At 46.5% G+C, this 16,324-nt stretch overlaps 1 protein-coding gene across 2 annotated transcripts in view; it reads left to right on the forward strand.

Annotated features, from left to right (window-relative positions):
* CAPN5 (calpain 5) overlaps window positions 1–16,324 on the forward strand; it is a 431,423-nt gene that overhangs the window by 236,111 nt on the left and 178,988 nt on the right. For both annotated transcript variants that reach the window (XM_069203908.1, XM_069203909.1), the window contains exon 3: window positions 6,077–6,208. In XM_069203908.1, coding sequence (XP_069060009.1) covers window positions 6,077–6,208 — 132 coding nt within the window. The remainder of the gene's footprint in view (window positions 1–6,076; window positions 6,209–16,324) is intronic.

Below are 16,324 nucleotides of genomic sequence, written 5' to 3' on the forward strand. Positions count from 1 at the left end.
ATTGAGGGGGAAACCAATATCGGCACAGCCTGGGTACATCCCTCGAGAGGAGATGAGTCTCCTGAAGGAGCGCTATGTCCACATGTTTGAGCCATTGTAATAATGCCCTTCATTTAATCGGGGAGTTAAGGCCTTGGACTTTTAGTTTTACAGTCGTAACATCCGTCATGGCTGGGTATCCAAGAGCAGGTGGAGGAGGCAGGCTTCCACGATGAACGACCCACCCTCTTCCCCGGTCTGTACTGTGTAATCAAAATTTGCAAATCTTGTGCAAAGAATAGTGACGCGTGGCAGTTAAACCAGGGTCTGATTGGCAAGTGTATACTACGTGACCAGAAGATGTTGGAAACTGTGAAAGGAATCGAATAAACCATCTTACAATACAAAACTTTGGACTTCGCTATCAGTCCGGTTAGGTTCATGTGGAGCCCTTGCTAGTGCTTTGCAGATGCCTTAATGAGCCTGTGTCAGTGTCAGTCATGTATTGCTGGTCTGCCTGGTGGCAATCAAGGCCCTTGTGGTGGGGGAGGGTAGCCTACATCTAGGTAGGGTAGTTGTAGGCTGAAGACCATCAATGCATTTCTGGGGTGTGGGACTCACATCGCCTTGGTCCGTCGACGTAACAAGGAGCATAGCAGTGCCAACTAGTCATCCTCTAAAATGGCCACTTGATCCATCCTGTCTCTCGGCTTTTGTAGATATTTCAGATCCCTGCAGGCTGTGTTTGTGTTGTGTGTGCATTAAGACCTCCAGGCATTATCTCTGGAGGGTGATATGGGTGCTGTGTCTTCCGTTGCCATCATCAAACCCAGGAGAGTGCACACTTCACCCAACTCCCGGATCCTATGCATGCCTTTGTAGGTGAACCCGAGGCAGAAGGGGAATCCTAACCTGTAAGGGTTTTTTCGCATTGGATATATGTGGTAATTTGAGCGAATTCCCTATGGCGCAGCAAAGTGGTTGGTGAGATGTCGTGGAAGAATGTTAATGTAGAGTTCCAAAAAGTGATCAATTCCTGGTGACAGGCCTTAAAGTGCACTCTAATCAGGACATCAGGGGTTGCTCTAGTGCTGAGATCACCCTTTGATTGTGGAATAAAACCCGGACATAATATTCTGAGGCTTAGGATAAAAATTCCTTCGGAATATCCCCGATCCGTATGTTTCTCTATGAGCAATTTTCCAGGTCCTCCATCTTATCTGCAGGCTCCGGATGGTGTGTTGCTAGGATGGCCAGTAGCCAGGTGAGGTCATCCTGATCATGAGCTGTAGTTGCCATATTGTTCTCCACTTGATTAATGCAAGTTTCTTTATAGAGAGATCCAGTTCTGAGATCGCTTCATTGGTGTCTTGACACCAGGCTGTCATTGCAGAATTCGAGTAGCAGCTTTTGGATGTCTCCTTTAGTCACTGGTGCATGCCCTTGACAGGCGTGGGAGGAGTACCATTTTGGTGGGATGTGCCTGGGATTTCATGTCCCTTGACATTCTCTGCTCTCTGCACTTGGAGCATTTCTTTAATGGCGGACGCCTTGTTCACCTTGGTTTTTTAAGCAGCCATGCACGCCATAGCAACCTGAAAATTGGGCCCTGCTGATCAACTGTGGAGCTGGCTGTGGAGCTTGGGCGATAGACATTGCCACGGGTCAACCTCTTGGGACTAGAATACGCTGCCTGTGAGCCGTTGTGGGGGGAAAGATGTTGAATAAGTCCCCAGGTTTGAGGAACTGTGTTGAACGAGTAGGCGTTATGATCGTCTTGAAAGAGGGGTTGGCAAAAAGCATGGATGTCCTCACTCCAACCAACAGAATGGAAGATCAGGATCGCCAATGCAGTGGCAAGCCGGTTGGTAAGTTTTTTTCACAGGAAGGTCACCCAGAGAAGCAGTGAAGGCCACAGGATTCGCCCGGGGGAGAAAGTGTGAGGTGGGTTATGTGGGGGTGAGGGGGTGGTAACAGGGGGGTAATCAGGTGGGGAGGGTGTGTGTGTGTGTGCCGCCGACACCAGAAAGACCGTAACCCACGCCCTCGTCACAAGCCGCCTGGACTACGGCAACACCCTATACGCCGGAACCACCGCTAAACTCCAGAAACGTCTGCAACGAATTCAAAATGCCTCCGCCCGCCTCATCCTCAACATACCCCGCAACAGCCACATCTCCGCCCACTTGAGACACCTGCACTGGCCTCCCGTCAGCAAAAGGATCACCTTCAGACTCCTCACCCACGCACACAAAGCCCTCCACAACAAGGGACCCGAATAATTCAACCGCCGCCTCAGCTTCTACACACCCACCTGTCTTCTTCGCTCCACCAGCCTCGCTCTCGCCGCCGTCCCTCGCATCTGCCGCTCCACGGCGGGTGGGAGGTCCTTCTCCTACCTGGCTGCCAAGACATGAAACTCCCTCCCCACCATCCTCAGGACCACCCAGGACCACTCAGGACCACTCCGCATTCCGGAGACTACTCAAGACCTGGCTTTTCGAGCAGCAGTAACCCCTTCCCCCTAGCGCCTTGAGACCCGCACGGGTGAGTAGCGCGCTTTATAAATGTTTATGATTTTATTTTATTTGTGTGTGTCTGAAGTGACCACTGATTACTCCTCTCGGGCAGTCACTGTACTATCAAGTCACCTGCTCCTTGCATTTCCCCCTTCTCCCAGGATCAATCGCCGTCCTACTATTGTTGCATCTGTTGGGGGGGCCTCTGCAGCAAAAACCGCACCTTAGTGCTACCAGTCTCTTTACTTTCCTCACTCTGATCCCCCTTGTGGCTCGCACTGAGTCGTGGCTGCCATTTAGGCTGCCGCACCTCATCCTCTGCAGCTGCACATGCTCTGTGCCGGCAGGTCAGCGAGCCGGTGAGAGCTCACGGGGCTCCTAGCTGGTTTTAGGCAGGTTCTCCCTACTGAGCGCTGCCTCTACACCAGGGACTTGATTATAACGTGATATGGCGGGAGCACACCTGTGGAGCTTAGGCAGGACATGCCATACTGGGTCTGCACCCTGGCCACGCCCTACCCTCTCACTCTATACAACTTGCGCCTCATCTTCACGCTTCCTTTTTCAGTTTTAGAAACATCTTAAGACTTCTTTGTTTGTGCAGTAACCCTGTCCATGCTCTAATCTTTGCTCCCTTTTTAGGTCGAGTGCGCAAGAGCTTTGACCTGTTGTAAGAACCGTGGGCTTTTAACCACGCCCACCTCATGCCCATCACTTTCATTTGTTCGTGGGCTTCCCTTTCAAAAATCACTTGATGTCATTGGTAAATGCATTACGTTTGTCCCACCTTGGGGCGGTTTTGTTACCACCTTGCACACTGCCCCTGTTACATGGATAATTGCACGATTGCCGATATTCTTTGCTGTGGGCGAACTACTTTGTTTTTTTGTCTCTCCCCTTCGTGCCTGGCGGCCACTGCGCTCACAGCCCGAACTCAGTCGCCGCATATCTGTGAACAGTTGTTCTATCGGGATTGTCCTAAATCTGTAGATCGCACGCTTCGGGTTTCGATGCTGAGAACAACAAAATGTGCGACCTACAGATTTAGGACAAGAGGGGATTCCTGCACAGGAGCTATCCCAATAGAGCAACTGTTCAGATATGCGGCGATCGAGTTCGCGCTGTGAGCGCCATGGCCACCATGTGCAAAGGGGAGAGACAAAATAATTTGCTGCTGCAATTGTAGTCCAGCAGCCTCGGCAACGGAGGGAGGATTTGCAGGCAGAGCTTCTCCATTTGCAATCCATATTCAGTTATGAAAAATGAAGGTTTGCATTGTTATTTCAAATAGAGCACGTTGGCTGGTGAGTACTTTAAAGGTGTTCAACGGGGAGCAATAACAATTTACAAATCAAAGAGCAAAATCCTATGCTTATCTTAAATTCTATGCATTTTCGATTTGTATTTGCGAGTGACTGAGAATTCGGAATCATGCCTTTCCATTGGATGCATAGCTGAGCCACGCACCATGAGAGCCCATGCACCCAGAGCGTTTGTATAAAACAAATTCAGCCTTAATTATTTGTAGCGTTTAGTATGAGGCTTCCTTGTTTAGAATACTATCAGAGTGGCAGCTGTTTTCTACGAATCTTGTCATGGTGGATGTTCTGTAAAACATGGCTTTACACATACATTTACATGTTCGATATTCTGGGGACTTGTATTCATGGTAACCAGTCTTGCGTTGATTGTCGTGGGGGTGAATGTGGTTAGTATTTTTGCAGGATGGTGTAAGTGGTTCTTTGGTAGTGGTATCATTCCAAGGATGCCATCCCGTTTCCCAAGTTCACGTGTGAGTAATTTGTCCAGGATTTATTTTTTGCTTTGCATTTTGCTTGTTGTAGTCTTGTTTGTTCTATTATAAAATCAGGACTACAAGTCCCATAATCCAAAGGAAACTCCTATGAAACATTAGGTTCCCGGAGTGCTGTTGTTTAAGTGGACTTTCTGGATGCGTTTTCGTGGTCAGACTGTAATAGAACGCCCAGGAGAGTTCAGCCCAAAGTACATAGGCCTGTAAACAGATTAGATTTGTGTTTGACTGAGCCAGGGCACCTGCTTGCCCAGTTTAGTTTATGGTATTCTGCAAAATTGATCCCTAATCATGTTAGTGCAATAGTTTGTCTCTCCAGAAAGGACATTAACACTCCGCGCTACCTTATAATCAGCCCAAACTTCCAATAGACAAAAGTATGTTCTCTCTAAAAAAAAAAAAACATTAATCGCCAGTTGTTTTGCCATTTTTACATTATACGCACTCTGATCGGCTTAGTACATGTTTTTGCAGCACACGTTTATTTTGGGACTCATAGTTTTATTTTTATAACGTGATACAAGCTAGAAACCAGCCCTTGGAGTAGTATTCGTAGAGTTGTCCAGCTCCCTAGTTCAATGTGTGATTCTCTCATTTAGTTTGTTTCAGCTTTGCATTCTTTGACTTGTAGTTTTATTTTTATAACATGATACAAACTGTGAATACAAAGCAGAAACCTGACTTGATGAACTACACACGTTAAAGTCTGTGAAACTTGAGCTGTATGTGCGTGTATTTATAAAACTAACCTTGAGTAGAGCTTACAGTTGATTTTGCTGTACAATGGTTAATATATTATAACTAATATTTCAGTTCAAGACTGACTGAGGATCATTAATATCATGTGAGGTGGCTCTCCTCAAGCGTGTGAAAAATCATGAGCGTTTTGTTTGACTCCCCAGACTGCAGTAAAGGGACAGTGATCCAGTAAACATGCATTCTTGGAATACAATTATTTATTCATTTCCCCACTGGCTATGTCACCTGTACCAACTGCCAAGTAAATATGTTTTGCACCTGGGAGTAGTTTGTGTTTTAAGGTCCTTGTTTGAAAAAATATTCTAGTAGGGCCTACTAGCTATTTTGTTATATGCAGGGCCATTGGAATTATGTGGCAGAAAGGACCAAAATATGCAGCAAGGTTGACCAATTAATCCGGCAAAAAAGTCCAGTTATGCATTTACAATGCCAATAACTCCAACTCATGTAAATGCAAGACCTATTGCATTGCAAATGCTTGTTATATTTTACTTTTTTAAACGTTTACTTGGTGGTTGTGTTTCTCAAGTACTCCAAAAAGCTATCCCTATGAGCACTTTATCAGTATAACGTACTTGAAGTCAACTGGTAACTAGCATCACACGGAGTGGTCAGAACAATCTGGTATAAGCAATACCCAACTTAGAATGTTTAAAATGGAGTTAGTGGTTTCACAACACAGGAGAGTGTGGGTTACTATGAGGCTGCCTCAGTTAAGCTTTGGCTTATGCAGTTCACTGTTAGGATTAAACAACAAAATCAAGGGATGGTGATGTGGTAATTTTAAGGGTCAATTATTAAAATGTTGCCTTTCTTGAGAAAGTGACTACTTATTAAATGGAGTATGTAAATTGTATTATGAATTGTATTTTAACACTCTTCAATTTGTGTTTTTCGGTTACTCAACCCCAACGTATATGCATGCCTACGACACCACACTCTTTAGTCCTGTTTACTGCTGTGTGATTAAAAAAAAAATACATTAATTAATTCTGTTTTGTTGTAGGAAATCTGTGAAGATCCCCGACTCTTTGTGGATGGCATCAGCTCCCATGATTTGCATCAGGGCCAGGTGGGCAACTGCTGGTTTGTGGCCGCCTCCTCGTCTCTTGCCTCGAGAGAATCCCTGTGGCAGAAGGTACGAAGCCTTTTTTTGCTGTCTTGAGGTGGTGATGAGGGGAAATAACCATCCCAGCTATCAAGTTTTGCCTTTTTGAATATTATACTCATGTTTGTATTTAAAGGTAATCATTACACCTTCAGTTGAATGCTTTTTGACTGTATGAACACAAGGCATTAATGGTATTGGATTTGTTGTTTACGCCCTGGCAGTCGGAGGCCACAAGCTACACTGTGGGCTGTTGTGCTCTGTCGTGCTCTGTCGAGATAACATAGCAGTACACATAGTGAACCTACACTGTTACACTACACTGTGCTCCCCACCTCTGCACACTTCAGCCACCGTGCAGCTGATCTATAGGTTCAGCTCAGGATGGATTAGGAAAGGCAAAGGGAGGCATGCACAACATTGCATAGTACCTGTACAGTGTCAACAGGAGATGTTCCTACCTTGGATTTCTGATACACCTGGACCCCTTTGACGAGAACATTCCAGCTGTTGACACCCAGCAGTAAACTCTTATATATGTTTGGCCAGGGGTTAGTGTTTGGAATGGGCTACTTTGTCTCACAGTGCAGTCTTATTTAATTCAGAGTTGTTGTGTCTAAGGTTGTTCATAAAGCTGGGAAGTAGGAATATTTTACCCACTCCTTTCAGAAGTAGAAAGTAAAAATGATTCTATTAGTTCATAAACTATGTATTAGTTTTCACGTTTGCTTCTTTCATTGTTATTTACCATTTGGTTATAGCTGGTTATTATTGTGAATTAGGAGACATACTTTAGACCCTCTTTGGGTGGGGGCGCAGTGGTAGTAGACTCTCTCCTTCTGGCATGTGCTGCTCTGGCTGCCTGAGACATACCAGTTGAGCGATGCAGTTGGAACCAGACTCCTGGTTATCATTTACTCCATTTGTCAGACCTGTTTCCGGGGGCACAGGTTAGACCGGGGCTACTGGACTCCAGCAGTGGGGTTGAGGTCGTTTGCCGCTGGTACCCTGGGCTCAAGCTGTGGTGGCTCCGTAAAGTGGCCCAGGTTCAATCCTTTGCTTGACTCTCAGGGTAGTGAGGGCAAATAGTCACTGCTCCTTAGGGAGGGAGTGTGGGCTCAGAACCTAACAAGCATCAGAACCAATAGCATAAAACATAATGTCCAGCTTAAGATTGCTTTTATGTAAGTACACAACATTACTAAATACTACACAGTTCCATTATCATTGCAACTATAGAGTTAGAATCCTTGTATCGATCTCCACAAAGTGTTTTGCCCCCTTACAATACTCTCTTCCCACAGTGGAGAATCTAGTGCTTATGGAGCCTGGTACAGTGAGGGGAGATGCATGAAGTAAACAGACGTTCAGATTACTTTACTTTTAACCTCGCTGGCCAATCAGTTCAGTAGTGCTCAGCTCAAATGTCCACGTCCTTGCACCAGATTCTTCTGCACATTTTTTGTCCCAGTTTCCTTTCTCAGGCTAAGCCCTGGTTTCACCTGTTCAGTGGTATGGTGCAGCAGTCCCAGCCCACATACCCGTCCTTTGCAGTGACACCTCCACGCTGTGGGAACCTCAGCAGTGACTTCCCCTTGGAGCAGGAATCGTTGGACAAGATCAGCAAGGCTTGCATAGTGGCATGGCACCTTTGCCAGATGTGGTCTCGGTGGTTGAGTGCAGATGGGTATCCAGGCAAGGCAGATGTGACCTCTGGGCCGAATCGTCAGTTGTGATGTGTCATCAGTAATCCTGGCCCCTTAGGTAGAGTGCCACTTCTGTGGCAACAGGACTCCTTTTCTACGGCGCTGGAAGTGGCAGCAACAGCTTGCGGAACTACCACATTTGCTAGCTGACACAATGGTATGTGTGCTTGCAAAGTCTAAGTGGAGTTCACAACAGGGACTGCATAGAAGTAGGAGTCCCACTTACCAGAGAGATCACTGCTTCACGACCCTGAGCAGTCCGCTGTCTCTGGGTGTTTCTTTTGCTGGTCTTCTCCTCATGGACAGTATCCTTTTGCAGAACCAGGAACTCTCCCTCCCACTTTCAGCAGGCAGGCTTCTAGGCCCTAGGTAGACGTTCAGCTCTTCCATCCAAAAGTGAAGACTTCATGTAATGTCCCCTCACCTGTGGGAGACTGGCTGTCAGACAGCAGCACTGGTTAGACAGGAGCCCTTCGACTGGTCTGCGGAACCCTCCCTTGGTCATGAGAAACTGGGACAAAGTGGGGTGGCTTAGATTACACTTTCAAACACATTTTCCAGGCTGGGGATGTGGATCCACGATTTACGTTTTTAGAACCTGTTTGAGTTGGGTCTTTTTCAAATGTCATTTTCTTTCAGCTGTCCAGACACAGCCTTTGTGCAAAGTGATGGCTCTTACAGCAGGTAGCAGTGGGACTGGCTTCAAGCAGGAGTATTCAGAGCAGGGGCACAATGAAATGAATTTTAGGCAGTCTTCCTGCATCAACAATCGGAGATAGACAAATGGGCATGCATGCCCTTCCTAGAAGCTTCCTAACCTGAACAACAGAATATGCAGTCCCACCCTCCACCCATGCCATGCACCAAATATCAGTGGTCAGGAAGAACTTATAAGTTGTCCTTTGCTAACAAGGCCCTTATCGAATTTCCAAAGGGGCCCTGGTTCCTTTCTCCTCCCTTCAGTGGCTAGGTCTCCACCCTCTAGCCAATGGAATGCAGGTGATACACTTCTGCTGTCTGGGAAAGCTGTCCTCATCCTCCATCTTGTGCTATGCCTAATCAGTGGCATCCAGGCCTATTTTGACATGCAGGGCCCATTCCATTTCAAAACGATTTCCTTACCCTTTTGTGGAGAATCGATTGGTATTGTGGAGAAAGCCAAGCTATACACCTCAGCTGGATCACTAGAGGGCTCTTACACTTTTCTGATGTTTACATATTCATAACCTGGAAAACATAATTCAGGTTGTTCAATGCTGCTGACACGTGGCAATGCTGCTGCTAAGCATGCGGTGATTTGATACAATATGATCAGACCAAGTGACTTTTGAGTAGCTTCTCACCTTTGGGTGGCTTTCCTCCAACAATGGCCTCACTGTCAGCTTTCTTTAATCTACTGTTCCAAAACGTTGCCAGACAGTTGTGTTCAGTCGTCAGTGTTGTTGTTGGCCAGGTGCTGCATTTTAGCCACAGTGTGGATTATAAATGTAACTTTTTCAACAAATCCGGACGCTTTGGAGCACTTCACCCCTTGCCTTTCACTATAAATCCCTGCCTGTGTTGTACCAGTATTGTGTGTGCGGGAAGATATGCCATCAACAGTGGGTACAACTTTTCCATTTATGAGGAAGCCTTGCCTTCCTGCTCCCCAAGCTGTTACTGGTGTGCCTGGTAGTGGTTTGAAATGACCTCATTTTTTTGTTATTTCTATTATAACTATTTTATTGGCGAAATGTTGGCACTCCATCGTCATTGTGAACCACAATGACTTGCTCAAAGCTTACACATATGAATGTGTTATACCCATATATCCTACACTAGTGGTTCCCAACCTGTGGGCCGGGGACCCCTGGGGGTCCGTGAAGCCTCCTCGGGGGGTCCGCGGCTGCTTAAAACATTTAATAATATTAGATCCCAGCTATCAGTAATGACTCCTCGGGGGTCCCCGTGTTCCAATAATGATTCATTTGGGGTCCCCGGGCTCCAGTATTGATAAAATGAGGGTCCACAGAAGTCAAAAGGTTGGGAACCACTGCCCTACACTAGTCATAAAGCATTTATCAGAAACCTTCTGTCTAAGCATGCATAATGCAACCTGTTCAGTTGTGTGGAACAGTGGCTAAATAATTGATTTGTGAAATTGAGGAGCTGGGTTCAAACCCCAGCTTTGGCACTGCACTGGGAATCGTGATTTTGGGCAAAAGACTTTATCTCCCTGTACTTGAATATCTGCGAAATGCAATTGTGTAAATCCTCAGTCGATGTACAGCATCCAGTTGCTACCCAGCTAGGTTTGCAGAATCGAAATACCCATGCACATGCACACACACATACATACACACACACATACATACGTACATCATCTAACCTGGTTGCTTTCTCTTGATGGGTTTATACATTGCTGATTATTTTCTATGAGCACATTTGTATATACTTCTTAGATCTAGTGCAGATTATTCAATTTGTTACTATTTCTTATTCCACTGAAAGGTGTCCTGTTATTGGATGTCGTGTTCTTACCCGTAAACTGCTCTTCTATGTGATAAAATGGAACTATATGGTAGACAGACTCCTCCAGTAAGTCTGTCCCTCTGACTTTGCGCGCTTGGGTTGGCGCGTCTGCCCGTGTGGCGCGAGTACCCGAAGGAGCGCATGGAGCTGAGCACGTTCTGCGCTGCTGGCAGTGCCCACTGGGAGCTGTGCCATTGTGTGCATCGCTGTGTGACAACAGACTGCCCCTGTCACTTGAAACCCTTGAGGTTTCTGATGCAGAGCTGTGAGGCGCCTTGCCTACTGCTGTTTTGTTCTCTGCTATTGTAGCGCTGTGAGATGTTGGATACTAAAAACAGCTCTTGCGTTCTTCTGTCGGGCACACGAGTGAGCATGGCAGGAAAGGATTAGAGTGACCGAGGAAACCGAGTGTGTCTTCTTCATGGAAAGGAGCATTGCTTAGGACTGTGGTTCGCGGTTCTTTCATAGGAGGCTTTCGTGAAGCTGCAGTGTAACACAGACAGCACGTGCACAGCTGCAACGCAAGCTTCCCAGTTTGTAGGGACTTGAGACTATATATGTTCTGCGTTTGATACAGTAGAATGATGAATGGAATATCGGATAATGTGAGGGTGCTTAGGACATGATGAATGGAATATCGGATAATGTGAGGGTGCTTAGGACATGATGAATGGAATATCGGATAATGTGAGGGTGCTTAGGACATGATGAATGCAATATCGGATAATGTGAGGGTGCTTAGGACATGATGAATGGAATATATGATAATGTGAGGGTGCTTAGGACATTGGGTTTGTGCGCAGTTAGAGATGTTGGAGGAGGAGCCCTGATGACCTATGCTACTGATGCTGTATCTCTGGGCTGTCAGCCAATAAAATGTTTATCACCCGGTGCTTTTCCTGTGGAGATCTCCTCGGTAACTTGGGCATTTTGGCCTTAAGTTAATTGAGTAACCCATGAAATGCTGCCGCTCTCTACAGGGATGGAGAGGTTGTCCGAAGTATGAATAAATGGTTTAATAAAAGTCGTAAAAATACGGCAGATGACAAGATGTCATGGACGTCATTTAGTGGTCGCCAGGGTTCGCAGTTGCGACCCCTGGCTTGCCCCTTGCGACCTCTGGCACTGCTTTTGCGCGACCCCTGGCCTCGGAGGTGGCACATCAGTGCCCGAAACACAGGGACAGCTCTTTCTAATGGATGCAGGTTGGAGCTCCACTCCCCTGCCTTTCTGTCCCTGAATTTATTACACAAATAGTGAATAATATGAATAATATTATTCACTATTTGTATGATGAAAAATTGAGTAAAATTTGTTAGGATATTACATCCTTTGGCAGGAAAGAATGCTTTTAAATGTATGTTGTTTGCATGCTTGCAGTGAGAGTGTTTTTATGTGAGGGTGTGTGTGTGTGTGTCTCAAAGTAAAGGACAAGTGGCGTGTGATGTGATTTCTGCTACCGCTGGCATTTTGGTGAATTGACGCCCATACAAGATGTATCTAACACATTGGACGCCCACTCTGAAATGTGATTTCATGAAGCATCAGAAACATCTGTTTGGCAGAGGAACCCAAGGAGGATGGTGGGCAGACTTTCACCACTGTGAGCAGGCCTAGGTAAGTGCCACTTGACATCTTTTTTTATTTTGGTAATTAACATTTTCCCAAAGGAAAAAAGAAGAGAATGGAAGTCTACAAATGAAGATCCTAGCAAGGGATGTATGATGGAACAACGCATGCGTATATCATGCATGCCTTTACAACACGGTCTCTGCAACGACCGTGTCTTTACCACGCATGCCTTTACCACGCAGTCTCTGCAACGACCGTGTCTTTACCACGCATGCCTTTACCACGCAGTCTCTACAACGACCGTGTCTTTACCACGCATGCATTTACCACGCAGTCTCTACAACGACCGTGTCTTTACCACGCATGCCTTTACCACGCAGTCTCTACAACGACCGTGTCTTTACCACGCATGCATTTACATCGAAATTCATTGTAAAAGCGTGTTTGGCATAGGAACATGCGTGGTAAATTATCCCCCACCCCCTACACCTGACACCATGCTCCACCCACCCAAGCCCTTAAAACTGCCCCTTCCACTCCTTGCCCTGAGCCCTAACCCCCTCCCCACCCTGTCCTAAAACCTACCCTGGCCCGTCCTAAAAACGACCCAACCCCCTCCCCGCCCTAAAACCTACATCATCCTGTCCTAAAAACTACCCTGACCCCCCCACCCTACACCCCAAAAGCTACCCTGTCCTGTCCTAAAACTTAATCTGCCCTGTCATAAAAACTACCCTGACCCCGTCCTAAACCGTAATACCTACCTGTACTAAAAACTACCCTTCCCTGTCCCAAAAACTACCCCGACCCGCTGCCCTGAAACCTAAAAACTATCCCGCCCTGTCCTAAAAACTACCTCAACCCTCCGCCCTAAAAGCTACCCTGCACTAAAAACTACCTTGCCTTAAACCCTAAAACCTACCCTGTCCTAAAAACTACCCTGTGCCCCCACCCTTAACCCTACCCTGAAACATATCCTGCCCTGTCCTAAAAACTTCCCCGATCCCCCGCCCTGAATCCTAAAACTTAGTGTCTTAAAAATTACCACACCCTGTCCTAAAAACGATCCCAACCCCCCCCACCCTAAATCCTAAAACCTACCCCACCCTGTCCTAAAAACTACCTGACCCCCCCCACCTTCGCCTTAAACCTTAAAAGCTACCCTTCCATGTCCTAAAACCTACCCCGCCCTGTTCTTAAAAAAAAAATAAATAAAAAAAAAAAAACTACCCTGACCCCTCTTTAAAACCTGCCCTGTCCTAAAAACATCCCCGATTTCTCCCGTCCTAAACCCTAAAAGCTAACCTGCCCTGTCCTAAAACCTCCCCCACCCGTCCTAAAAACTATCCTGACCCCACCCCTCCCTGAACTCTAAAATCTACCCGGTCCTAAGAACTACCCCACCCTGGCCTTAAAAACTACACGACCACTGCCCTAAACCCTACCTGCCCTGTCCTAAAACCTCCCCTACCCGTCCTAAAAACTATCCTTACCCCACCATGTCCTTAAAAACTACACGACCACTGCCCTAAACCCTAAACCCTACCTGCTCTGTCCTAAAACTACCCCTCCCCTCCCCTGCCCTAAACCTAAAAACCTGCCCTGCCCTGACCTAAAACCTACCCGGCCCCTTGCCCTAAAACTTACGCTGTCCTAAAAACAAACCCACCATGTCCTAAAAACTACCCCCATCCTTTACCCTAAAACCTACAACTCCCTGTCCTAAAAACTACCCTGACCTCTGCCTTCACCCTAAACCCCAAAAGCTAACCTGCCCTAAAACCTACACTGCCCTGTCCTAAACTACCCGACCCCCACCCAAAACCGTAAAACCTACCTGTCCTAAAAACTACCCTGTTCTGTCCTAAAACTATTCCGACCCCCGCCCTGAAACCTAAAACCTACCCCATCCTATCCTAAAAACTACCCCGACCACCCACCCTAAAAGCTACCCTGCCCTATCCTAAAGACTACCCCATCCTGTCCTAAAAACTACCTCAAGCCCCACCCCACCCTAAACCCTACCGTCCTAAAACCTACCATGTCCTAAAACCTACCCTGCCCTGTCCTAAAAACCACCCTGACCTCTCTGCCCCCCCCGAAGCCTAAAGCGTACCCTGCCCTAAAAACGACCTGACCCGCTACCTTCATCCTAAACCCTAAAAGCTACCTTGTCCTAAAACTTACTCGACCCTGTCCTAAAAGCTACCCCAAGCCCCCGCCCTAAATCCTAAAACCTACCCTGTCCTAAAACCTACTACACCGTGTCCTAAAAACGACCCCGCCCTAAACCCTAAAACCTACTCTGTCCTAAAAACTACTCCAAACTGCCCTAAAAACTACCCCGATCCCGTCCCATAAACCTACCCTGCCCTAAAAACTACCCTGACCCCCTAACCCCACCCTAAACCCTAAAAGTTGTCCTGTCCTAAAACCTGCCCTGTCCTGAAAACTACTCCGACCCCCTGCCCTGAAACCTAAAAACTACACCGACCCCCCCCACACACTAAACCCTAAAATCTACCATGTCCTAAAACTTACCCCACCCTGTCCTAATAACTACCACAATCCCCGGCCTAAATCCTACCCTGCCCTGAAAACCACCCTGCCCCCTCCCCACCCTAAAAGCTACCCTGCCCTGCCCGAAAACCTACCCTACCCTAAACCTGTCCTAAAAACGACACCGCCCTAAACCCTAAAAGCTGCCCTGTCCTAAAATCCTACCCGACCCCCCGACCCCCGCACACACGTACCTCTCTCTCCTCTGGTAGCTCCTCGTTCCTGTTCCGCCCGGACTGCTCTCTTTGCCGTTACCACGCATGCGTGGTAAACATGGTCAATGCATAGCATAGTGATGTTCCCCCTGGCGAGCAGCAGACATTCCAGGTGTGTGTGAGTGGAGGTATGCTGTTACCTGTTGAGGAGTGCACAGCAGTCTTTGACTTTTCTTGAGATGGCCCAAAGTATTTCGGATCAAAACACAATCTGCAGCTGATTGTATATTGAGGGGCTACATAGTTTTTGAAGGCTCAATGGCCGTGCTCATATGGTTCAAGGTGGTGCTGGAGGCTCCGCATTGGGTGAACATTGGTGAACTTGCATGAGGTTGGGCAGGGCTACAAAACCTATCACGGCAAAGTCCTCTGTGGTGATGACCTCCTTCAAGTGTGTCGGTTGCATGGGCTGTTAATTAGCGGGTTTGTCTGTGGTAGGTCATTCTAGAGCTTTTGTCCCTCTGAAGGTTTGACACTCGAGATGTGTTTCATTCCAAGTCTTGCACAAGCAAAGACTTTGTGTGATAATCAGGTATTCTATGCATATCTTCTCTGATGGCACAGGTGGTGATAACTCCCAGCAAGGAACACAGGGGAGAAAATGCGAAAGTCCAGCTTAAGAGAGGCAGACTTTGAATTTGTATAGGGAGTCTACTTCTGCTGCTGGTGGGAACATGAGGGACTGCATAAAGAAAGGGGGTGGGGATTTCCCTAGCTATGGTTTTCCATTTTAATTTTCTGAACGGAATAACATCAAACTTGTCATAAAGTTAGAACTTTACTCAAGGATTGTATCTTTGACGGGTTGGTGTAAATCATTTTTGAGAGATGTAAAGAGGTGCTCAGGCACGAAGAAATTCAATTTTAGAGATATTTTGACATTTGAAAAGTAGTAGGTTTGATTTGCCTATAACTTTAGCACTATTAGAAGAATTGGCATGAAATTTGGCAGAAGGTTATCATGTTTAGCTTACTGTATATATTTGTAAATTTGTGCAGATTCGTCAAGTGGTAGCACTTTTAAAAGGGGCAGGGGTGAGAAACAAGGTCATTTGCTAATAACTAGGACACAGTGTGATGAGTCCATGCACATTGTGGCAGATATTTAGTAGGTATCTTCTTCTGGTTGGCAAATTTCCTGCAGATCCATTAGGGAGGACAACATTAAACAGGGGGAAGAAATTATTTAATCTGGTAATAACTTCGGTGACCTGTAATGAATCTGCATAAAATGTGGCAGACACTTAGCATGTTAATTAAGCCCCATGCAGAAATTTCAGATTTGAGAATGGGAGCAAGTGTAAATTAGAGGGGCGTTGGGTGAGTCAAATGTATTTATTTGCTAATAACCTTGACACAGTTTTACAGGCATCATGTTTAGCCTAGCTGTGATATTTGCGTTTACTGCCAAACCTGTCAGAGGGGTGGGAATGGGGGAGAGGTGTCAAAAAGTAGCATTTCCCATTTAACCTCCAATAGGAATATTCTCTGTCTGCTACAGGATGAAACCCTGAGGGAAGTTATAGCACACTTGACATAAACTTAAAACTTTACTCAGGAGCACTATTCCTTGTTGTGGACCA

Source organism: Pleurodeles waltl, chromosome 8 (genome assembly GCF_031143425.1).
Source record: "Pleurodeles waltl isolate 20211129_DDA chromosome 8, aPleWal1.hap1.20221129, whole genome shotgun sequence".
In the NCBI taxonomy this organism is placed as follows: domain Eukaryota; kingdom Metazoa; phylum Chordata; class Amphibia; order Caudata; family Salamandridae; genus Pleurodeles; species Pleurodeles waltl.